The sequence below is a fragment of the Ruditapes philippinarum genome, unplaced genomic scaffold (genome assembly GCF_026571515.1).
Source record: "Ruditapes philippinarum isolate M1 unplaced genomic scaffold, ASM2657151v2 ctg518_1_1_1_1, whole genome shotgun sequence".
NCBI classification, from domain to species: Eukaryota; Metazoa; Mollusca; class Bivalvia; order Venerida; family Veneridae; genus Ruditapes; species Ruditapes philippinarum.
The window spans coordinates 372,177-398,319 of NW_026866182.1; the positions used below are offsets into that span (position 1 = coordinate 372,177).

Sequence of the window (26,143 nt, forward strand, 5' to 3'; positions counted from 1 at the left end):
ACCAGTCCTCTGCTCAGAAGTTATCAGCTCTTGCAAAAGTTGAGGCAACTAGTACTGGTAAAATGCCCAGGAATGATCCAGAGTGAAAACTACCAACACCACCACTACTGGTGCCAAGTCATATGCTAGTTAATCTTTATTTATTAAATGATTGTCTGAAAAATTATATGCTTAAACACTTCAGATTTTCTTTCATGTAAAAAAGAAGGAAAGTGTTTGTGAAGAATTGTTTTAAGTGTGTGAGTCTTATAACTCAACAAAACAAATCATTCCACAAATCATATTTGTATTTTGATTATGAACTGTTTTATTTTCAGTACCTGGTGTTTGATACCCAGATGATGATGGGAGGAAAGCACAAGTACTCAATTTCCCCTGAAGAGTACATCTTTGCTGCCCTGAACCTCTATCTTGACATCATCAATCTGTTCCTCTTTATTCTGTCCATAGTAGGACAGGCAAGAGATTAGCGTACCAGTCTGTAAAATACTAGAGTTTTGTAAACCAGTCTGAAATATACCTAGCTTTTCATTGGTTGATTTTAAATGTGTATGTGTAATAGGCCAATGGTAAAAGTTGAAGCTTGGACTGGTTTCCAAAAAAAAAAAATCCAGTTTTATTGAAATACAGGACTGGAATCAATGAACTCTTATGACACCAACCAAAAGGAACATTGTTGCACAATCGTGTTTTTGACATTGTAATATATTACTTATGAATTTCTATATGTTTGTTTACTTTGTGATGTACCAATAGATTTTGACAGTATGACATTTATTGTTTATCCTGTAAACAATTATATAGTGGTTAGAGGGTAAATTTGTTTTCAGCAAAGTTTCAAATTTGTATAGAATGTAAAAAGCAAAAAGACATACTTGTAGTTTACTTTAATAGTGATTTAATGTATCTTTTTTAATTTCAAATTTTTGTTCATTTATAATTTGTGGAAAATTTTGGGTAATGTAATTTGTTATAAAAAGGTAGGGAAAAAATGGTTATCATAAAAATATGTTTAATAGATTTGAGTGTTTTTGACATTGTGTAATTAGGGGTTAAAAACTTTTCTGTTTAAGATAAAAAGGTTGCTTTGTTAGTGATTTTATGAATTTAGTTATATGTTAGTTCTGAATTTGATTTTTAAAGGTTTTTTTTTTAACCTGGCTTTGCTATTTTATGATTTAGAATTTATCTATAAATCATGCTGTGAGTTACCAAGTTAATTTCTTATTTGTTGTGTAATATTTCACATATTTTCTGTTGGGGTTTCATATATAAGTATAATTATCCTGTCACATTCCTTGTTACTTATATCTTTACATTAATTTGTGAACATATCTTTAGCCTTAAGCCTGCTGACAGCAACTGATTGTACCTTTGCGAAACAGTGCAGACCATGTTCAGCTGGCACATGCATGCCATCTGATCATGGTCTGCACTGTTTATTTCTGGATATGTTTCCCTTAAATGATGAATGGGTTTGTCTGGATTGAAAGATGGGCAAGTCCATTTCAAATATTTAGTGTGGTAAGGGTTAAACAGTATAGAGTTGTCATGGGCTGACTGTGATCAGTATAGTTATTGTTAGTATCTTGCTGAAAATTATACCTTTGAAAATGAAATATGTAAATTTCAGTTGAGTCATTACCACCCTAATTATCTTAAATTGACTTGTCCATCTTTCAATATGGCTTATTTTTAAGGGAAAAAATTCCAAATAATGTACTGACTGAAGAGTGCAAACCATTCTCAGACAGTACTGGTCACATGGGTAGAATCTGTTTCCTAGCAGGCTAAAGTTTTATTGGGTGGTGCATGTGTGAAATCATCACTAAACTGTGTGAAATGAAAGCACTTTTATTAGTATTTCATTAGTGAATATTTTATTCTACTTGCACAAAAATTATTCATATGCATAAAGTAACAACACCTTTTGCAAAAACTCACTCGAGATGCATTTAATAATGATGGTAAAAATATGAGACCAGAACTATTTTATGGTTTTTAACATATTTATATATTTTGTCAGTTATAACTTTACACCCTTGATATGTTTAAATCCCACCTAGGGCACTGAATGCGTTCATTTGAGGAAACTACCATACCAGTTTGAGTAAAGGGGCATTGGTGGTAAAGGGGCATTGGTGGTAGAGAGGTTTTTACTTTGTCAGGACCTTAACTTCTCATCACAGCTGTGGGACTGTGGGTTTGAATCCTGCCACAGACTTGATTGTGAGGAAGAAAATCAGTTAGCTGAGGAAAGATTTGGTGGTTCTGTTGAGGTACTAGCTGGTTTGTGAAAAAATGCACAGAGGGCACCTGAGGTCCTCCTTCCTCCACCAGTAAAGATAAAACGTGGTCATATTATCTTTATCATATGTCTGTTCAACATAGAGGAAAAGATCATGGTTGTTTGATGGTTCTGGTGCTTGTTTTTGCTTTAAATAATTTAAGAGGAGCTGCCCATATCTTCATTTCTTGGACAGGACATAAAGTTTGGTTTGCTTATGACTGCTGGATAAGAAGGCATCGCATTTTGAAGGGGGTAATATTTTCAACTTGTATTTTGGTATTGGATATGAATGATAAAATGATATGATGATAAGAAAATTGTTTTGTTGAAATTGTTAAATGTACCACATAGAGACAAACACTTGAATAAGCAATGAAAATAGGACCAAGTAGCTATATTTGTGATTAATTCTTATAAATTTTCATGTGACACTGCTTGTTCAATACTGATGTTGAACCCTGTATAGGTATTATACATGTATGTGATAAGTGTAAATATATTTTTGTTTCACAATTGACAAGACATAAGACTTTGTTAAAATCTTAAACAGAAAATCATGACCAAATATCACTTAGTCTGTGTTAGCTGTGAATAGTTTGTGTACAAAAGTGAAATGATAAAGTTTGAAGCCTGTGTATATATAATGAACCAGTAGTTAATTGTTGCTGTTTTTGTAATTGAATTATGCTTTTTTGTGCCCTAGTATTGATAGATTTTTGGCATGTTGTTTGTGCTTTATTTGTTTGTTTGCAGTCAACTTTTAGCGTGACTTTAATAATTATGTTATATAAGTAAGGGCCATCATAATTTGGCAATGCGTACTTCTGAATAAAAGCTTCAATTTGATAAATTGAAATGTGACTAAGTTAACAGTCAAGGTAAAGTACTTTCATTCAGACAATTTTTACCATTACATTATCATTGATTTACACATTTTGGACAGGGGAATTTGTGTTGTATAAACATAACTTTTTTTAATGGAAATGGTGAAAGTAATCTCTAATTTTTGATTGACAGCTGATTTTTAACACCTTTTATTACTTTATGGTTATTACTTACATCTAGGAAGACTTTAAGACTTAAAATTCTACCCATGTTGGATGCAGTCATTATGATTATAATTTTATTTAGATTGTTTGACTCCTTTATTTTTGTTTGTCTCAGATTTTTTTTTTTAAACAAAACCATCCTTTTTAAACTGCGAACATATAAATATACTGTAAACAGTCTCAAACTAGTAACTTGTATATTAGTTTAAAGGCACATTATGCTTCAGAAATGAAAAAAAAAATTTTTAAAGTAAAGGGCAAATATGAGTTTTTATAACGTTTAAATGATTGTTGTAGAGCATTTTAGATGCTTTAACACCTAGAAAAAGAGGCACTGAATCTGAATTTACTTGTCATAAAAATAGCAAAATGTAAAAAATATATTAACTTCCATACAAAATACTCACTGTAACTATTCTTATTTTGCTAAAAAGCGACATACAAATGATGGATCAGGATATTGGCCAATGTGTAACTTTTTCTTGGAAATTATAAAATGAAATAGAAAATATAAAGCTTTTTAAGAAATGGGCATAATGGGCCTTTAAACATACTTTATTAAGCAAATATACAATTTATCAGATACTATACCATGTATTTTACATATACTGTATACAAGTACCAGCCATAATAAACCTAGTCATTATCTTTATCTTTTGTTTTATGTTTTTGAATTACGTTTATGTATTCATGTTTATTGATAAGTTAGAGATTTAATTTTTCTAAATCAGCATTGGTTAAAAATATGTGTAACTGAAAAAAAGTCTGTTACAGTACAAGTTTGAAACCATGTGCTAGTATCATCATCGGATTAAATGGAGGAAAAAGTTTGAGGTTCAGTAAGAATGCTCCTTTTTTGGGGGGGCTTTTTGTCATGGTAGTATTTGAAGCTTATACCGGTTTTAGGTTGTTATACATGTATGTATATATATACTAGTATATATGTAATAGTTATGTATTCTAGTGGCAAGTCAAAAATAAACTATCAGTTTATTTTCTATAAACCAAAAAAAGAGAAGAAACACATTTTAATATGTCAACTATATATTTTCTATTTAATATTTAAAACTTTTTTTCTTAATTCTTAAATGAAAAACTCACTTTTTTAATAGGCTGGATTGTCTTTTGAATGGCAGGGATGATAATGAAAGACTAAGACTAAAGGTCACTGGCAGTATATAGCCAGGCTAGCTTACATATCAGTACAGTCTGACTATAGGCTCTATACTGTTGGCTGACCAACTTCAAATTTTTATTTTGAAATCTCAATTATGCATAATATACAGTTCCAAAAATATGCTGGACAGGTCCATTGAAAAAATTCAGGAATCTCAATTTTAATTCCCCTAAGTTTACATTGGACTCTTCTATTTCTAAAGAAGGGCAAGTCCATAACTACAGTAATGTAAAGGTCAAGCAGATGACCTCTTGAGGTCATGGACACAAAGCTATTTTTGGAATGATTTTAATATCTAGCCCACCACCTTCCATGTCCATTTTGGTAATTTAAACATTCTTTGACTGTTTCTCAGAATATAACATAATGTTTATCTTTATTGAAGTTGTTGTTTCCAGATTGATTTTTGCAACTTTGTAATCATTTTAATTGTTAAACATTTCCATATCATTTGTGTTTTGACTTTGTAATATATGTATATAAGTTATTTATGTTAATAATATGAGCACACAATTCAGTTGACAATACAATTTTGTTGTGGTAAAATACTCTTAATGATGTAAACCAAGTGTGAACATGGTGAAAAGTTGAACATGTAAAGATTTTATCAAACTCTTTCATGTGAAAAACAAATTGTTTAAGAAGAATGAACTGCATTCATTCATGTTGAAATCTAGGTAACATAACTCCATTCTTTATAGATGGAATTATCTCCCTTGTATAAAAATAAAATGAACATTTGGCTACATATGAAGATATTTTAACAAATACAATATACAATCTTTACTACATACAGTTTCTTTTATGTGATAAGTTTGTAATTAGACTTTTAAATTTTTAATTTAAGGTGTTATACCTGTAATAACAATCAATTGAACAATTTTGATATTCCTGAAACTTCAAGGTATCTTTATGTACTAATTATGTACATGCTCTTAATGTTTTCTGTCTCTTTAAAGACACAGTATATATTTTGCTCAAATTGGCCTTGCGCAGTGACTATTTTTGGCTTCAAAAGCTATATTTCTGTATTACATAAAAGATAGTCTCACCAATCTGGCTCCCAAATTTTTCTTTAAGGGCATGACTGCTACAGGTCATACTGGGTACTCACAGAGCAGGAAAAATAGATAGGCACTTACTAAATATAACAATATACAAATGTAATCAAACTAAGTTACATGTACTTATAGTAAAGGTGGATGGAAGATACTACTTATAATACAATGTAAACAAGTAAATTTTATAAAATTTTGTAGCCTCTATTGAAAAAAAAATTGCCAGCTAGGTAATGATTTTGAACATTGTATAATTATTAATTGCATGTAAAACAAGATCATATCCTTCTAAATAATAAATTTCTGATCCAATGTATTTTGTTGCAGAGTTAATTTTAAACGATTGAAGATAAAATACTATTTTGTATGTTGTTGTGTTTTTTGCAGGTTTGTTTTATTTCGCAATGAAATCTTTGCATTTACATTTGCATGTATTTGTTATTCTACTGTATCTTTAATGTTAAGTATCTGAGGATCATTACAGAAGTGTAACAAAGTGAACCTAATTAATGTGAGATTAAAAAAGTGTTGGAGCCCCACATTAAATACTGTATTGCGGTATACAGCGTACAAGGCACTTAGGGCTTGAATGATTAAGCCTTTTCATCCGCCGAAATGAGTGAAAGATGTTTTTTTTCATCTTTATACATCAATTTATATACAATAATGAATGAAAAATGTAAAAATCAGCAAAAAAAGCAAAAATTTTCTTCTTTGTGATCATGATTTCTACAAGCGTCTCGAGGTACTGCTCCAACACTAAATCCAATAAAAATACAGTTGATATTCATAAACTACAGCATATTATTGTCACAAAATGAAAATAAAGTTTCACAGGTTATCTGATATGATTGTATTGTATAAATAGGTTTTACATAGTTACTTGTTCACATAATGTTCAATAAATATCAATTGAAGTTTAAATCAGTATGTCTTGCTTTTGTATTCTTTTAAATCTTATGATAGTAAAACCTGAGCTAAAGATGTTCCATTTTCTGTTGTATAAATGACTGCTGTCACCTGTACTTAAGATAAACAAAGACTGTAGTGTACTATTCTTTACAGTTACACATGTACAGTTCATTGTATTATTGCTTGTACCATGGCTTGGGGACCTTTCTGTTGAAAATGTGTCAAAGTTAAATCGTATACATATACATGTACAGTGCGTTACCTGGAGTGCATGTATCAGTTACTGGCACTTCTTAGCATGCCCATCGAAAGGCTCATTTTGTCTGGGGTTTATTTACTGAAACAACACAGAAAGGGATATCAATAAAAATATTATATTCAGTTGCCTGTTCATTAGTTACTTTTTTTCTGGGGTTTGATATTGCGACAACAGGGAACAAAAGAGAAAGATCAACAAAACACTTGGCGATCTGATTTATGTTCCTCAGAATTTATTGTATAAATGCATACAGTCACACCTAAAGATAGAACAGATTATTGTATTGCTCCTTACAGTAACACCTGTGCTTAAGGTTCCTCAGGCTTTATTATATTATTATGGACGGACACACCTATGGTAAAGATTACTTAAACTTACTCAAGAAGCATCAGAATTTATTGTATTAATACCTATAGTTACATCTGTTTTCAAGATGTTGTAGGCCTCGTTGTATTACTGCCTACAGTATAAACTGTGCTGAAAATGCTTCAGATTTTTAAAAAAAAAAAGAGTATTAAAGTCTATAGTCACATCAGTTCTATCTTTATTGTATTTATGTCTAAAGTTGTAAGGGCATCCATTGCCGAGTGGTGAAAGGTTGTTGGCTTCAAACCACTTGCCCCTCACTGTTGTATGTTCAAAACCTTCCTTGGACTATGGATTCTTTCATGTGAAAAGGCTATCCAGCTAGCTCACATAAAGTCGATGGTTCTATGTGGGTGCAACCAAGGTCTTCCTTCACCAGTAAAGCTGGAAAATTGCCATATGACCTCAACATTGTTGGTGCAAACCAAACCACCAAAAAAATCTACAGTGGCAGCTGAACTTAAAGGCACCTTAAAATAAAACCTTTACCACTTGCCCCTTACTTCTATGCATTTGAATCCTGCCAAGAACTTTGGATTATTTCATGTGAGGAAGCTATCCAGCTATCTAATGGGCTATCAATGGTTCTACTTAGGTGCTGGATTGTGCATGAAATTATGCCCACAGACAGAGGCACCCATGGGCTTCCTTAACCGCACTGTGTGACCTTTACCATGTTAGTGTGACTAAAAAGCCAATCAATCAAACAATTGAAATAAAGACTGTATATAGAGATAATGATTCATTTTTGTTTGAATTGTTTTGATACTGTAGATTTTTTTATTTATTTCATTTTTTCCATTTTTTTGGTCAAAAAAAGACATGGGTTTAGTACTCTTGTTTAGTACAATTACTACAGTGGGTTTGAAAATGCTAAAGAAATCAATTTCTTACATGCAATAAAACAATTCAGACAGATTATTTACAGTTGATGATTTAAATCAGGTCCTCACATGTCACAGGCATAGCAATACATACTTGTTCTAAATTCTACGAAGTCATATGAGTGTAATGGTACATAAATTTTAGTTTTAAAATACACAAATAAAACATACACAAAGTACCTGCTTCTTTTTGTGTGTATTTTATTTGTGTATAAATATGTTATTTAAAATGTGTAATGTATATATTGTTATGTATAGCTGAGGCATACATGGAAGATCAGGAAACTGAATGTGTTAGCCTCATTAAATAAAGTCGTTACTTTACTTATCTTTACTTTACTCTTTACTCTACTTTACTTATTTGCCCCATCTGTTTTGAGATTTGGAAAAACAAATAAAATAAAACAAGAAAAGAAAACTAACCAACATTTAATCTGAAACTAATGTCAGTATGAATTACAAACACTTCATGGCAACTCAAATAACAGACATGTTAAACAATACTATATAAATACTAAATAATACAGTAAAAAACACTAATATAAATTAACTTCCTACGACATTAATTCAATATTGCAAATACTATATCAAAACTACAAATCTAAAAACCCTGTATACAGGCACTGCATCATGTACATAATTGTAAAACTTTTTGATGATTATTCAATATCAAACCATACAAAAAGCAATTAAGAAAGGATGTGCCCCTTCTGTTTGGGGGGTTTGAAGGGGAGCAGCAGTTCCCCTCATCACCAAGAAAATTTTGAACATTTGACAGGCTAAAAATGGCCTCAGGTCGATCGTAAGGTAATGTGTAACCAACACTGAAAAGCCCTTAACTCTATCTCAATCCATTAAGAAGTTGCAGGACTTTGAAATCAGTTTGATGAAATAAACAATGCAAAATAATGATTTTTGGCAATTTTGAGAAGTCCCCCAGTTGCCATGGTAACAGGAAATTTAAGAGTGAGCTGTTACAGAGGCTAAGGTCCAATGAACATTAATTTTGTGCCCAGTTTCATCAATATTGTAGCATTTTTCATAGTTTCATAGCAGTTTGAACTTGTAACAGGAGGCTTTTCAATGAAAACAGCCATTTTTCACAATATGCTCATGAGGTAAAGGGTTAAATATTTAATTACAGACATACTTATTTACATGAATTTCAAAGACTTATCATTTGACTATTATTCTCTGCAATGTATCAAATCATTTAGCAAAAACATAATATATTATTGTGAGCAACATTAAATATGCGTGAATATGTACTACCAAAACTGGATTTAACTACGACAGTTAATTTTTTGGGAGCCCATTTTAAATAGCCAAATTTAAGTTAATCTAAAACACTCCCTACAGGATGATGCGACTTTGCATGAAGTTTGAGCAGAACATTCTGTTTGAATGCCTTCCCACACTGCATACATTGATATGGAGTATCTCCCGTATGTTGACGTAGATGTGTCTTCAGATTCCAGTTATTTGTGAATGATTTCCCGCAATACTGACATACGTACAGCTTCTCATTGGTGTGAGTCTTTCTGTGCCGGTTCAGACCGCTAGCTGCGGCAAAACTCATACCACAATCTGTACAGACATATGGACGCTCGCCTGTGTGACGGCGGAGATGACGCTTTAGATACATGGATTTCTTAGCTGAAATTTCAAAAAGATGTCCATTATTAACATTGGACAAAGAAGAACATATGTTAATTGATTCAAAAAGCTTTTATTCTGAAAAAGTTATGTTTATATTATTGTGATTTCAATTCTAATACAAGACTTATAGTGCTGACCTGGAGTTTGAAAGACATGATACACAAAAATGTGTTTTCCTTATCTAAGACAAAGGCAAAATATAGTGCCCTATCGCCTATCTTCTCGCCTACATGTACATGTTTAATACTAATTATTTTAAAAGTGAGGTCTAAAGTTTGCATTAAAATCAACAGTTTTGTGCTTTAACTTTCTGCTAATCTTTTTTTAATAAAATATTTCGTCAGTTTAGACATGGAAAGAAAGTTCATGTAATATGGAAAACACCATAAAACTAATAATTACCTGCATAACCACACACATGACAGACAAAAGGCCTATCATTAGAATGTACACTCATATGGTGCTTCAGGGACTCTTCCGTTTTAAACTTGACAGCACAATGTTCACATTCAATTTCTGGCTCTCGATTACAATGCAACTTATGTTTCTTCAGCCGGTTATGATAATAGAACGATTTTCCACAATGTTCGCACTGTAAATCTCTCCGCAGATTGTGACGTCGTAAATGATTCTGTAATGACAGGGGACTTGTGAAAGTTCTCTCACAAACTCGACATTTCAATTCATTCTCATTCCTATGATTTAACAGATGATCGGTTACTTCATTTCGTGAATCGAACCGTGTCGTACATATCAGACACATGAGAAATTCATTCTTCTCACACTGACGCATATGTGACGCACATGATTTAGATCCTGGAAAGGTCATACCACACCACCTGCATTGCTTTTCACTGTCAATAGTTGTTTTCTTGTGAACTTTTCTCATATGATACTGCAATTTAACTTTACTGACATATTTGGTGGCACATATATTACATCTGTTATTAATTGAGTTTTCATCTTTATCGATTCCTTTTGTGTTTTTATGTGGTGCTTTATTTTTTGGTGTTTGATTTTGTTTCCACTTTAATTGACTTTGATGAATTATTTCTCTGTATTTAGAGGTTTTACTATCTTCAGTGTCATTTATTGAGGTGAAGTTTTCCTGAGCATCAGAAGTTTCTTCAATCTCAAAGGTCACATTTTTATTATCACTGAAAGTTAATTCAGACTGACCATCATCATTTTCTATCCCATCTGTTTCCATAGTCTCTGTTAAATTGTTCACATTTTCAAGGTGCTTATTATCATCTGAGATCTTTTTATCAGGTTTTGACTCTTTATGGTTTCTGCTGTCAATCTGAGCTATATTTTCCTTATGAACATATATCTTATAACTAGGATTTTCTTTTGTGTTTGTCACAAACTTTCGATCTAATTCCATTTTACCACTCTTGTATTTAAGTTTCTTTTTCTTTCTTCTTTCCTTGCTCTTTTTAACCTTCGAAGTTTCAGAACTATCCTCATTATTGATTTCAATTTCTTCTGTTCCAGCCAGTTTTACAGTATTCTTGTTACATATAGTATCAAACCCAGCTTCCAAATGATTACCATCAATATCGACAACTTCATCATTTTTAAAATGAGATTGGTCCACTTCTAATAAATAAGCTACATCAGTCTGAGTAAATTTAGAAACATTTTCAAGCCTGGGAAATCCTGTTTTTGTTTTTTGTAAGTATGTATATGACCCTGTATGGTGCTGCTTCTCGAAATGGTCATGAAGTTTGCAAAGTGTGACAAACCTTATCTTACAAGAACCACATATGTAGGTAGCACAAGTGATGCTTTCTTTTTCCATACAAATATGCTTACTTTTAGGAGTAACAGTGACTTCTTCTGATACATCAGTTACAATAATTCCAATCTCACCAGAGTTTATATCCATTTTGTCACATTTCTTGCTATCATTTTCTCCGGTTTCTGTAGAATTGATCACATTCCTTATTTCACAGATATTGTTTGTAACCATGTGGTTACTGGCTAAATAGTTTTCAATTGAAACTTTTGTAGTCATGCATTCAGAGCCACTGTTGTCTTTAACTTGGGTAGCATTGGATATTGGGGAGTTCTTGTTATAGTCAATATGTTTGGTATTATTAGTATATTTCAGCTGTTTTGATCCATCTTTTACATTATCTAAATCATCATTCTTTGGCGAGAGAGTCCTCTGAACGTGTTCACTAGTGTTTAAACAAATATCAGATACTTTGGTACTAGGGCCGACAGTGTCTCTAAAATTTGAGAACTGCTTTAAAACAGCAATCTCTTTCGTGCTTTTAACAATTTTAACATCTTGCAATTTTGGCACATTTGATACTGAAGATGTCACATAAATATGTGACTTTTTTACATCTTCACCCAAACTGTTTGGTGATACATTTTTATCTGTATCCAATTCAAAATTTGATTTTTGGATCTGCACAGGCAGTTGGTCTGTTGTGACAGACTGAAGTAACTGATCTGGACCTTGTATGTTACTGCTGTTTAATTTTGACTGTTGTACCTGAGGAGATAAAGAGGTATCTTGGTGTAGAAAGAGTACAGGTTCAAACGTCTGAGGGATGGACTCTATTAAGCAGTTTTGTTCAGATTCAATGCCATCTTCAATTAAATCAGACTCAATGTTACCAACATTTTCCATCTCTGTAATTAATAAGAATGAAAGTTATTTTCAAAAATAACCCAACAACAAAAAACATGTTAAAATCTACATTAATATGAAATAGTTATATTTAACAGGAAATGAAATTATGATACTAATATGTAATAATTATGATCTATATAAATATGACATTTAGCTATTACATTTACATATGAAAGTAAATGAAATTATTATTTAATTGTGAATTTAATCTTTTCTGTAAAATAAAATGTCTCTTTCTAGAAATTAGAATATATAAACCAGAAGTAATTATCTCTGTTTCTCATATGATCAGGATATTTTTTTGCTGAAAATATCAGTAAATTTTAGGGAAAACTTAAAATTTTTAAATTTAAATATATGTAATCCCACCAAAATAACCCAAGCAATTATGTTGTTGCAAAAGTTGATCTTTGACACCAGACCCTGCATACACTACAATGCGTATTATAATTTATACCGGCAACAGCTCAAAATATTTAATAAACTATTGGTGCATTTAGACTGGCACAAATGATTTGAACTAATTTGTAGAATGGAATCATCACATTGCAACCAGTCCTAGCAACCCATTCAAGTCACTAATTAGGAGGATGAAGGTCAGTATTTACAAATTAAAAAGAAAATCTTGCCTCTGTTCACAGTTGCAATATTTTCTTTGTTCATTATGTCTTTAAGATTTCAAGTCAACTCCTAGAAGCAGCCATTGATGCTGCATGCAATATTGAATAGGTGCAACTAATTTGTTCATTAGCTAGGCATGTTATAGTGCATCCGGACCTATAATATCCAGACATTTGGATAGGTAAGTCACCTACTTTATCTTGAAAGGTTCGACATGTCAAAAAAGATGACAAGATGACATGACATCGTATTTTTCTCTGAATTTGTCAAAAGATTACTACATAGAAATGCTACATTAAGTTCATCCACTTTAGTTAAGTTCTTCTTAAAAGTTTGCCCTTTGATAATACGAGAAAACAGGATATATTATAGGCAGAATACTTGCAGTGGAAGGAAAAAATAAAATATCCATTAATGACTAGCTATACTTAACTAGAAGAAATACTAGGAATAAACGAAATGGAACCCAAAGTATCTTCAGTGATACAACTGTCACTGCAGAAAATGGTTGCTATGTGTATTAAACTGTCAAGTTAAGAATATTTTAATTGTATATTCAGAGATTTTTATTCTTACATAGATATCTAAACGTTTTATGAAAATTAGCCATTTGCAAATAAAAATAAGAAACAGATAAAGACCAATCTTACCTTTTAAATTGGACTACATAACAAATAAACAACGATTTCAAGTCGATAACACAGAAACAATTAAATCATTACAAATAGTAAAATTAGATAAAAGGGAGGTAACTGTGTGGTGTTCAATATACTATCAGAAAATGGCTACAGACCACTATTTAATTTCATTATTTTTTTTTTGATATTTGATGAATTTAAAAAAAGTAAAACTAACATTGTGTCTGACCAAATATTAATTATTTTAAAACAAACTTGTTGTAAACCAGACACTGTGTAATCATAGACCTATTAAAGTCTGCTCCCATATTAAAATTTTGTGCAACTGGTTCTTTTTGTTCCAGGCTGTTTTTCTGGTAAATTATGTGATTTGAACACTTTTCTTTTGATCATTGCTCATCTGCTGATCCAGCTATCAGACTTTCTTAGATAACTTAACTAACTAGTAATCACCAATTTCTCCACAAGTGACAGACTACTTATCCACAGTGTTCGACACTAAGAGAGTCCTGCTGTCCAAAGAACACCGAACAAGAGCTGTCGGTAGAACAGCAACGCTCGACTATTCTTAGTGCTTGATAGTAAAAAAGCCTTGATAATGTAAAATTTTCTAAGTAAAGAAAAGGGTAAAATTTTTCTTTAAATCCATATTACAGATATAGACCTTAAAGAGAGTCCTATAATGCTCTCAAGGAAGAGTATAAAATTTCAACTTGTTTCAAAGCCATATGTCAATGGATTTTGAAAACATTTGAGGTATAACAAAAACTTAAACGTAAATTCTAAGTCAAAAAAGGGGCATAATTCTGTCAAAATGGTTGATATAGTTACCTCCTTCTGTCTACAGGTTGGGGTCATGATGATGAATAAGTGTGCAAAGTTTCAAAGCCATATGTTTATGTACTTTGAAAATATTTGAGGTATTACAAAAACTTTAACGTAAAGTCGAAAAAGGGTATTAATTCTGTCAAAATGCTTGATACAGTTACCTTCTCCTGTCTACAGGTTGGGGTCATCATGATGAATAAGTGTGCAAAGTTTCAAAGCCATATGTCAATGGACTTTGAAAATATTTGAGGTACATGTATTACAAAACTTTAACGTAAACTCTAAGTGAAACTAGAAATGTGTCCATAGGACACGGATGCCCCCACACGCCACTGTTCTGTCAATCTTATGACTCTAGGTCAAATATTTTTTGGACTACATGTGCCACAAGTTGAAAACTAAAAATCAACAAAGGGCCATAATTCTGTTAAATTTGGTCACAGCAAAAATTCCTTCCTTTACTACCATGTACACATTAAGGTTATTCATCCCTGGAAGTTTAAGCAAAATCTGCCATCCGGTTTAAGAGGAGTTGCGTTCACAAAATTTCTACATAGTATATACACATGTAGTGAAAAAATCAACAAAGGGCCATAATTCTGATAAATTTGGTTGCAGCAAAAATTCCTTCCTTTACTACCAACTACACATTAAGGTTGTTCATCCATGGAAGTTTAAGTACAATCTGCCATCCGGTTTAAGAGAAGTTGCGTTCACAAAATTTCTACATAGTATGTAGTGAAAAAATCAACAAAGGGCCATAATTCTATTAAATTTGGTCGCAGCAAAAATTCCTTCCTTTACTACCATGTACACATTAAGGTTGTTCATCCCTGGAAGTTTAAGCAAAATCTGCCATCCGGTTTAAGAGGAGTTGCGTTCACAAGATTTCGGGACGTACGGACGGACACTCAGACGGACAAGTGCAACGCTATATGCTCCCATTCTGTGGGGGCATAAAAAGGGGCATAATTCTGTCAAAATGCAGGTTGGGGTCATGATGGAGAACAATTGTGCAAAGTTTCAAAGCCATATGTCAATGGACTTTGAAAATATTTGAGGTATTACAAAAACTTTAACATAAATTCTAAATCGGAAAAGGGGCATAATTCTGTCAAAATGCTTGATACAATTACCTCCCCCGTCTACAGGTTGGGGTCATGATGGAGAACAAGTGTGCAAAATTTCAAAGCCATATGTCAATGGACTTTGAAAATATTTGAGGTGTTACAAAAACTTTAACATAAGTGGTTACGCTGACGCGGACGCCAACGCCGACGCTTGGGTGACTACAATAGCTCTCCTTATTCTTATCGAATAGTCAAGCTAAAAATGGGCAAGGGATTTTTGAAGTCCCAAGACAGATGTTATAAAAATCCCACATGTTTTCTGTATCACTAAGCAGTAAGACACTTTAATGACCATTAGACCCAATGTCACAAATCAATTGTCATGAAGAAATTATGACTCGTCAGAGGTTAAACAGTAGCTTCTGCTAGACATAAAGATGTTGATAAAGGCTAATACTGGTCCAGGTTATAATATAGAAACAGAAAATCAAATTGATACAAAAGTCAATATATAAGGTATTCTTGCCTTTATATTGTTCAAGCAAAGCTTAAACGGTTACAGCAAAAGACATGTTATCTTGACATTGTGGGTTCGATTCTTAAGCCGCAAACTAAAATTACTAATCTGTCTTTCTGACATTAAATCAAGGTCCCGTGCATCAGTGCTGAAATACTTGGAACCAGGCAAAGCTTCTGTAATTTGGGCATCTTTCTGTATCTTGCAGTATCCTCCAAAATATAAAATGACTAATACTCTTCTGGAGTACTAGCACATGTGGGCAACCGGTGGCGAGTATAAATAAACTCAAATACACACATATTGCTCAAGTACATAATAGTAGAAGGAAAATAAAGGAAACATTTAATCATCAATTTTCAATATTTATTACTTTAATAGAAAACATTCAAAAAAGTTTTATCAATACTTGGAATTAAAAATCCATAAACTTGTACTTCCTGTTCAATGTAAAATTCTAAATAAATGTTCACAAAGATGTTTTTGTTCAAATACATAATCAGAATATCAAACATATAAATAAACTTCAAACTGTTTTTCTGAAGTTAAGCATTCCCTACAGAAAGAAAATGTAACAAACAGTAGGTGAAAGATGATATTTCAATACATCCATAACAAATTAGTATCTTTTCTACATATTTCAATACATCCATCCATAACAAACCAGTATCTTTTCTACATATTTCAATACATGCATAACAAACAAGTATCTTTTTCACATGTTTCCAAGACCGAAGGTCGAGCGAGATATCAATTTTCCAACGTTGCGAGTAGAAAAATACATAGTCTCAGAAAGCTACTACAACATAATTTTCCTTTTATTATATACCTTTTCGTTTTATTCAGAAAATGAAATGTAGTTGTCAAGAAATAAATTATGACTGATGGATGAATATGTAATTCTTGCAAATAATTTTGGTTCCCGTTTCCAAATGCAACATTATACAAAGCTAAGATCGGAACCAACGTCAAAAATAGTCCGGCACTTCCATATATGGTACCGTATTTGTCACTAACATAATACGGAAATTTCTATCCGTTGAAGCGTATTTGCGCTTCAATATTTGCGTGTATTTTAGGGAGAAAATTTATAGGTATATAATAAATATATATACAGATATTACTTGACCAAGAAACATACTACTACGACATAGGATAAAGTTTAGGTAAATAAAACTTAACTTTAGAAGAGCTGTTGTTAGTTATAAAACATTACAATAGATCAAGGAAACTATGTGAGATAAATGCTCTTCCAAATGTAAATTGCAACAGGCCGAAAAATTGCATGTCATATTCATTACAAAATACTTGTATAACTCAAACACTATCATTATTTTCACTCAATAACTATCTTCCTTTGACTCAAGCACTATAATCTTTTAACTCAAGCACTAATATATGCATGTATAATTATGCTTATGACCACCTACCAACAAAAAATATACCGGCATATGTGCAATGAACATTTTATCACAAACACAAATTTAACAAAATTTTGATCACAGTTAACATGTTAAAATATAACAAGATGGTGTAAAAAAATCTGAAAATATAGTGTTTGCATAAACTCTGTTCATTAACATACTGATTTGACTCTTTTATCTATCTGTAAACATTTGTTTTCCTAAATCTTAAACAATAAAATCAAGTTGTTTCCATTAGGATCAACGTTCATGAGTTGAAACATTGAATGTCTATGCTATTTAACAAATATGACTTTTTTAAGTAATTAGAATAAAATATAGTTTGTTTTGTTTGTTTGTTTCCTTTTACGTCTTTTTCCAACAGTATTTCAGTCATACAGGCTGGTAGTTTCCTAACCATCGTTCCTGAAGAGTTACACCAGTACTAGACTACCTTCCTCCATGCTAAACTACCAAAGCATCTCCCGGGGATCGAACCCATGCCAGAGAGGTAACTGGATTAGAAGTCATCGACTCTAACCCCTCGACCACGTAGGCGGTCATAAAATATAGTGCTATTTTAAAGGTACTTATGCCCCTGAAACAAAATGAATAATTTTCACTTTATTGTATGTGTAAATGATAGTTTTAAAGCATGGTAGATGCTTATCACCTGAAAAGAGTAGCCCTGACTGTGAAATTACTTATCATAAAAAATGCAAAATGTAAACAAAGTAGTTTTTTGACTTCAAGACAGAATACTAAATCACTGTAACTGTACTTATTGCACAAAACAAATTACAAAAACTTGATGGTTCAGATAATTAGAAAATGAGTAACTTTCTGCATAAAACAACAGGGCACCAAAATTAAAATGCTTTTGAGAAATAAGAATAAAATGCATTTCTGGGGCATAATGGGCCTTTAAGTAGCGTTTGAACCATTAATAAATGATTAAGCACATGTGTCCTTTGGTTTTAGGGAAATATACAAACAAATAACTGTCAACTTCTGAGACTTTGGAACTATTTTTATCAAAATTTAAATAATAACTTTGTTAACTACAGACATCACATAAATATATAGCTTTATACACTGTAAATTTTAAGGTAGTACTAGTAAAATATAAAGTTGATCTAATTTTAAAAGTTAGATCAAAATCTTTTTTTTCCAAGTCAATATAAGTGACATTTTACATGCTGACCCCATCAATATGAGATTTTCTCCCATCTAGCATTTTGCAAAAAGCAACAAAATTAGTCATTCCTCTAATTTTCATAATACAAAAACCAAAACTCATTTATTCCATGTAAATATCTTAAAACAATTTACATGCCAAACATCAAATAACAAGATAAATCTAAAAAACATGTTCAAATAATCACAAAAATCTAAGAAAGCTTGTGTTACTAGATATCTAGATAATTATAAATACTAAAACAAGAGCCGGTTGAACCGGGTGATGCTCCCTGAATAGGTTTTGGACACAGGAAGGTATACCTCTTGTAGTGTCAGAGTTATGTCACAGACAAAGTTCAAAGTGTAAAAACAACCCAAATGTTGCGCGCGACACATTGTCTCAATATGGTGATCATTTCTGTGAAATAGTTGTAAAATCCGACTTCAAATAACAAAGTTATGGGCTGAATACAATTTTGCTGCAAGGTCATGCTGTGACCTTGACCTTCAAGGTAGCGACCCAAATGTTGTATGCGACAAGTCGATTCAATATGGTGATCATCTCTGTGAAATAGTTGTTAAATCCGACTTCAAGTAACGAAGTTATGGGCCGGACATAATTTTGCTGCAAGGTCATGCTGTGACCTTGACCTTCAAGGTAGCGACCCAAATTTTGCAGATGACACATCCTCTCAATATGGTGATCATTTCTGTGGTGATCATTTCTGTGAAATAGTTTTAAAATCCGACTTTAAATAACGAAGTTATGGGCCAGACACAATTTTGCTGCAAGGTCATGCTGTGACCTTTACTTTTAAGGTAGTGACCCAAATGTTGCGCGTGACATGTCGTCTCAATATGGTGATCATTTCTGTGAAATAGTTTTAAAATCCAACTTCAAATAACGATGTTATGGGCCAGACACGATTTTGCTGCAAGGTCATGCTGTGACCTTGACCTTCAAGGAAGCGACCCAAATGTTGCGCGTGACACGTCGTCTCAATATGGTGATCATTTCTGTGAAATAGTTTTAAAATCCGAGTTCAAATAAAGTTATGGGCCAGACACGATTTTGCTGCAAGGTCATGCTGTGACCTTGACCTTCAAGGTAGCGACCCAAATGTTGCGTACGACACGTCGTCTCACTACATGTATGATGATCATTTCTGTGAAATAGTTTTAAAATCCGACTTCAAATAACAAAGTTATGGACCGGACACGAATTTGGGACATACGTACGGACGGACTGATGGACGGAAGGACTGACGGACAACCAGACGACTATATGCTCTCACAAAATTTTTCGGGGAGCATAATAAGCCCTTTTAAAGAAAGCTGAAATAAGAAAATCTGACAAAATACACAACATTTGTTGCAGTAAAATGTATGAAAAGGTAAATTTCTGCAACATTAGTCACATCATTATCATATTATGTTAAATGAAATCATGTCCATTAAAAAATCTGGAAAGAATACACAAAATATTTATCCTAGAAAAAAAATCCTACACACAAATCCATACATTTCTGTCAAACTCTATACTTATTGCCAATCAAAATTAAATTTTCAGTATTAAAGCCTTTGGAAATAACAATATACTGTCCTTTATTCAGAAAATTGGCAAGCAGATAATAATCTATTGCTTTCTGAATAAGAATAAAAAGACTTTAGGTTACAAGAAAAAAGTTCCTATTTTGCTATGCTCTATTGCACAAAGAAAGCATTTTAACTTAAATGTGGTTACAAAAAGAACAGTAAAAAATTATTCAATAATGCTCAAAATGTTTCAATTTAGAATTTAGAAATGACAACTATAATGTACAAGCTAAAGGCCATATCTAACATCCTGATATTTATTTACCAGTTACAGAATAAGTAATAAGAATAAATTTGTTCAATCATCATACACAACAAGTCAAGTAAAATCGCATTCTACATATATATAGATCATGAATCATCATAAAACAAAGGTTTCATTCTACATTTTAATCATGAATCGTCATAAACAAAAAGTTTCATTCTACATTTAAATCATGAAACATCATAAAACAAAGGTTTTATTTTACATTTAAATCATGAATCATCATAAACAAAAAGTTTCATTTTACATTTAAATCATTTATCATTATAAACAAAAAAACTCATTTACACTTAAATCATGAATCATCATAAACGAAAAGCCTCATTCAACATTTAAATTATGAAGCATTATAAACAAAATGTCTTATTCTACATGTACCTATGGATCATCAATGATCACAAACAATGAGTCTCGTAAATTGAGTGCATCATGAATCACCATAAACAACAGTCTCATGCTTCATGTGGATCATGAATCATCATAAACACCTGCAGCATGGCTTTATCCTCATTAACATAGCCATTGTCTGGATCAATAAAGTCCTTCCATTCAATAAGTTTCTGACAGCCCCAGGTAAAACTTACTGAAGAGAAGGTAACATCTTTCAAGAACCATTCTAGATTCTTCTTGTCTTTGGCTAACAATGTAAAAGTGCCATCTGCAAAGCACATCATATGAGGACGATCAGGCTCAAAAGAGACCCAAGCCGACAAGTAAGTTTTACCATCTTCAATAAACTTCTCTGCCTTAAGGGTCCAACTCAGCTCCTCAATTTCCTCCTCGGCTCTATTCTTTGCAACAGCCTCTATTACTATCTGTCATCGTAGTCTCCAGTTGTCTATTTTCTAATTTTGCATCAGCCTTGGGACAGTGCCTAAATTCTTCCTCTTTATCAAAGTAAACTTTACCCGTTCTTGTTCACTCTTCGCGTCAAAGACAAGTTTACTTTTATAAAGTTCAAGATCTGTTTTTAAATTTCTTTTCTCTTTTTTCAGTTGTTCAATTTTCTCATTAGCAGATTTAATGTTTTCTTCCAGCTGCATATTAATTTTGATCAGCAATTTGTTCTTGCATTCTAAAGGAAGTGGGTATGAATTCTCGCCAATATCTATATCCCTCTGAGGTTTATCACGTAATACCTCTATACACTTCTCTTCCAGTTTTTCTAACCCATACAATGCAGCTTGCTGGAGGTAGCGACAAATAGAAACACAACACTTAACGCCAAATTTTAAGGTCAGTTCTTGGAGCAAACACTGTTCACAATCTTTTCGTAGAGATTCAACCTGGTACTCGTCAGCTAGGGGAAGAATCTGAAATACATTCTCTATGGCAACAGGTTTCCTTGTACTCGGATAAATGCTTTGCAGAAATTCAACAACATCCCCATATTTCTTATCCTTCAACTCGATTTCTTCTTTATGTTTTTCAGCAAAATCAGACTCAAACATTCTTGTGAAAACAGGTGATGCTAATGCCAACACAGCCTTTGAGACATACATCTTCTTGCCTTCAACAACCAGTGTAAGATCTTCTGTCCATGACTTTTTTGTAAAAGCCTCCTCATGTGTTGATGCAGATGGTGAATCAGCTATAATATATACAGAAAAAAACATTTAGAAATGAAAGAGAACAATAAGTATAGTGAATCAAATTATCTGAATATAGTTTCTTATTTATCAAAATGAAAATACATGAATTCTTAATTAAATGTAACACATGGAACATACATGTTATATAATGAGACCACAAAGTAAAGACAAGACAAGCGATTTCAGAATGATAAACACGACAAATGATGGCATGCATGACTGATCAGAACAAGAGCTGTCACCCAAGTGACGAATGCCCCCGAAAAGGTTTCTTAAGCATGCAGGTATTATGAAAGAGAATGAAAGTAAGTAATTGCTTAATATTGTTTTTTGTATTATAGTACCTGTAATCTCTAATTGTGATAGCGTAAGCCTTCAAATTATAAGTTTGGCCTTGACCTTTAAAGAAGGGATGTGGTTCCTGGACGAGACAGAATGTTGTTATGTGATAGACATTTGTGCCAAGTTATTTCAAAATCCATCAATGAATGACAAAGTTATAGTCTGGACATGATTGTTGTTTAAGTGGGGACACACGGACAGGAGCCTTAGCCGCGACACATTGTCTTGATGTGGTAGACATTTGTGCCTAGTTATTTTAAAATCCTTCCATGCATGACAAAGTTACAGTCCGGTTTAAAATCCTTCCATGCATGACAAAGTTACAGTCCGGACATGAATGTGTATCTTCAAACTCTTCTCAAGAGAATGAGTACCTTCAAACTATATGTGTGACCTTGACCTTAAAGGTAGGGACATGGGTCTAAGTCGGGACATGTTGTTTTGATGTGGTAGACATTTATGCCTAGTTATTTTAAAATCCTTCCATGCATGACAAAGTTACAGTCTGGACACAAATGTGTGAACCTATAAACTCTAATTGTGATAAAGTGAACTTCAAAATGGCAGTGTGACCTTGACCTTTGAGGTAGGGAAGTAAGTCTTGGATGCGACACATTGTTTTCATGTGGTAGAGACCGTAGACATTTATGCCTAGTTATTTCAAAGGGCAATCTCCTGGATTAGACCCCTATGGAAATTTCAGAAGTAAAACTTGTATATAATACACTAAAGTCAAAAGAAAACGGAATGAACCTTATATATACTCCTGGTTTAGACCCCGGGGTCTATTCCAGGATATAGCCTTTCAAAGTCCCTCAATGTATGACAAAGTTACAGTCCAGACTCAAATGAAGTGGGGACACACAGACAGACGGACAGACGCTGCAATTTTAATATGCCTCTTTTCGGCGCCATAAAAAGATACAGTGCTAATTTGCAATCCGGTCAACTCGTCCCCTGGTCAACTCGTTACCTTTTTGGTCAACTCGTCCCCTACTTTTGGTCAACTCGTCCTCAAAGAGTCAACTCGTCCCTAATATGGTCAACTCGTCCCCTACTTTTGATCTATTTGTCACTTTTATGTTGTAAATCAATGTCTTTAAATAGTTCTTTTATGTAAAATTGATATCGAAATATTAATGAAATAACGTCTTTTTTACGTTTAATTTTAATGATCTTTATCTAAGCGCACGTGCATAGCTTTGATGTCAAACTACAAAGACAGGTAAGTTTGCAAACATTCAATGAATGCTTCATTAATCGGAGTTTTAATGATAATTAAAACTAAAATTAGGTCCAACTCTTTGAAGTTACCACCTCCCTGAATGGATTAAAGACTGACGACAGATTAACAGAAATTAGAAGTGCTAAAAACTTTATGTCGGTGCGTATTGATCTCATTATAGAAGGATCATGTCAATTAAAAACATAATAATTGTTTGTTGTGAAATTGTCAATATAAAAGTTGCCCTGATAAATATAAGATTTATTCTTAAAATCACATTTGCGTTGTATGTTATATCAACATTGGATTATTTTATAGTGCATATTAATCATTTCTTAGAATTCCATATTGTTGGATTATAGACTGCATGTGAATGGTGTATGTGACAATTTTAATTATTTGTGTTGTTGATTGTGACTTTTTTAATTTATTTGTGTCGTTAATTGTGACAATGTACCCCTGCATTGATTGTAGGAAACATGTGCGGAAGAATCAGCAAGCACTTCAGTGTGAGCGAATTTGAGAAATGCCTTCATGGATTCATACATCACCCCATTAAGAGATAAATATATAATCTATTATAGTTGACGAGTGCCTATCTTATTGGTATTGTAATATACTTCTATTATTTTATAGGATGACATAGAAGACTGAATGGGAGGGCTAGGGGAACGCCTCCATTCTACCTTTTGGTAAAACTTCTGTAAAATGAGGCCCAGGTAGCAGTAAGGAACTCGGAATTGGTTAGTGAAGGAAGACTTCGCCGCTACCAACGGAAAAATACACCTTTCTCCAGGGACAGACGCACCAGCTGTGGGACAGGAATAAGGAGTTGTCATCAACGGGACTTCTAAGAGAATTCGGGAACTTATATAAGCCCCAAGAGTCGTAAGATGTCAAAAAAAAGACAATGAATATGTGCATGACAAAAACTATGACAGTGAAAATGAATATATATGACATGATATTGACAAAAAAGACATACTACTCGTATATGATATTTTATCATTGCATATGAAACATGTTTTTATACATTAAATGTTATTGCTATTGATCGTCTTCGTGTTGTTTTTTTCTGTATGTAATTTAATCAGAATTATGCATATATATATACTTATTATTAGATAAAAAAACTCCAAATATTTGTAATATTCATACAAAAAGCCTCAAATTATGTCCAATTCAGTAATTTTATAATATTTTATTTTAACAGTCTAATAATTTATGAAATATACGAATAACAAATAATAATAAAATATATGGGACGAGTTGGGGACGAGTTGACCAGAGGACGAGTTGTCCAAGGAACGAGTTGACCAAAAAGGTGACGAGTTGACCAGAGGACGGGTTGACCAGGGCACGAGTTGACTCTGAATCGCTAATTTCCCACAAATTATGAAATTTTACAGAAAACCTAGTTCCAAATCTCAAGGGAATAGATGTGACGTCTATGGCATAACCAGTAGATTGGAAATCTCATCAATAAGAGAAATGTTAATTTCTTTAACTTAACTTAATGTTACATAAATCACATATATAGTCATATTTTTTGTAGGCTTGCATTTTGGAAACTTATCCGAAAATTACATATCCGAAATATATGTAAGATTGTCTATTTACGCAGCAATTTCCTTTATTCAGAAGCATTGTCAGTTAAGAGTAAGACTTATACATTGATAATGATACTAAAAAGATTAAATAAAGTAATTACCACCCTTCCTTTTCCTTCCCATCGGCATTTTAATCGTATTTAGTAAACTTTCTTTTCGTTTCGTTTCGTCGTGATATCTGCTGTTTGTAAAAATTGATTAGGTGTTAATCGACTAAATTACTTCAATATTTTCGCACGAAATATCGTCGGGTACCCTAAATTCGTCCCTATCCTAATGTCAACACCATTAGTGTTTTTGTCACAGAGTATTTTCAAATGTTGGTTTAGAAAGAAAAATATCGAATACTTTTTAACATCAAAGTAAATTTTATGTATGTGTCAAATTTCTTCAACAAGTAATTGCTTGATATTGTTTTTTGTATTATTGTACATGTAATTTCAAATTGCGTAAACTTTCAAAATATAAGTGTGACTTTGACCTTTAAAGAAGGGACGTGGTTCCTGGACGCGACAGAATGTTGTTATGAGATATACATTTGTGCCAAGTTATTTCAAAATCCCTCAATGCATGACAAAGTTACAGTCTGGACATGATTGTTGTGTAAGTGGGGACACACGGACGGACAGACGGACATAAGCCTTAGCCGCGACACATTGTCTTGATGTGGTAGACATTTGTGCCTAGTTATTTAAAAATCCTTCCATGCATGACAAAGTTACATTAATATTACCCAAGTACTGCACATTTAATCTTTGAATAATGAATAATCACAAAATATCAAACATTAAGAAAATTTAAATTCAGAACAAAAATAAAATCAATAAAAGAAGCAACATTATATTCTATGGTTAAATTTCTCAAATTAATAAGCTTCCGTTGTAAACTTTGCATTTTTAATCCTCTTCCGCGTACGGAAAGGGGATTATGGGAATGGCATCCGTCTGTCATTC

General features: G+C 32.6%; 3 protein-coding genes across 5 annotated transcripts in view; 1 reads left to right on the forward strand and 2 right to left on the reverse strand.

Annotated features, from left to right (window-relative positions):
- The window catches only part of LOC132731606 (protein lifeguard 1-like), a 32,791-nt gene extending 26,290 nt beyond the window's left edge, over positions 1 to 6,501 (forward strand). For all 3 annotated transcript variants that reach the window (XM_060717813.1, XM_060717814.1, XM_060717815.1), the window contains one exon: positions 318 to 6,501. In XM_060717813.1, coding sequence (XP_060573796.1) covers positions 318 to 470 — 153 coding nt within the window. In that variant the 3' untranslated portion in view covers positions 471 to 6,501. The remainder of the gene's footprint in view (positions 1 to 317) is intronic.
- Positions 6,502 to 8,473: 1,972 nt separating this feature from the next.
- LOC132731607 (zinc finger protein 37-like) lies at positions 8,474 to 13,678 on the reverse strand. Its single transcript, XM_060717816.1, has 3 exons — positions 13,576 to 13,678; positions 10,057 to 12,303; positions 8,474 to 9,651 (listed from the first exon to the last, which is right to left on the reverse strand). The coding sequence occupies exons 2-3, from the start codon at positions 12,299 to 12,301 to the stop codon at positions 9,332 to 9,334; spliced, it is 2,565 nt and encodes an 854-aa protein (XP_060573799.1). The 5' UTR covers positions 12,302 to 12,303; positions 13,576 to 13,678; the 3' UTR covers positions 8,474 to 9,331.
- Positions 13,679 to 20,873: 7,195 nt separating this feature from the next.
- On the reverse strand, positions 20,874 to 25,423 carry LOC132731601 (uncharacterized). The gene is made up of 3 exons (XM_060717808.1): positions 25,292 to 25,423; positions 21,330 to 22,012; positions 20,874 to 21,236 (listed from the first exon to the last, which is right to left on the reverse strand). Exons 1-3 carry the CDS (start codon positions 25,317 to 25,319, stop codon positions 20,874 to 20,876), a joined length of 1,074 nt encoding a protein of 357 aa, XP_060573791.1. The 5' UTR covers positions 25,320 to 25,423.
- Positions 25,424 to 26,143: the final 720 nt, after the last annotated feature.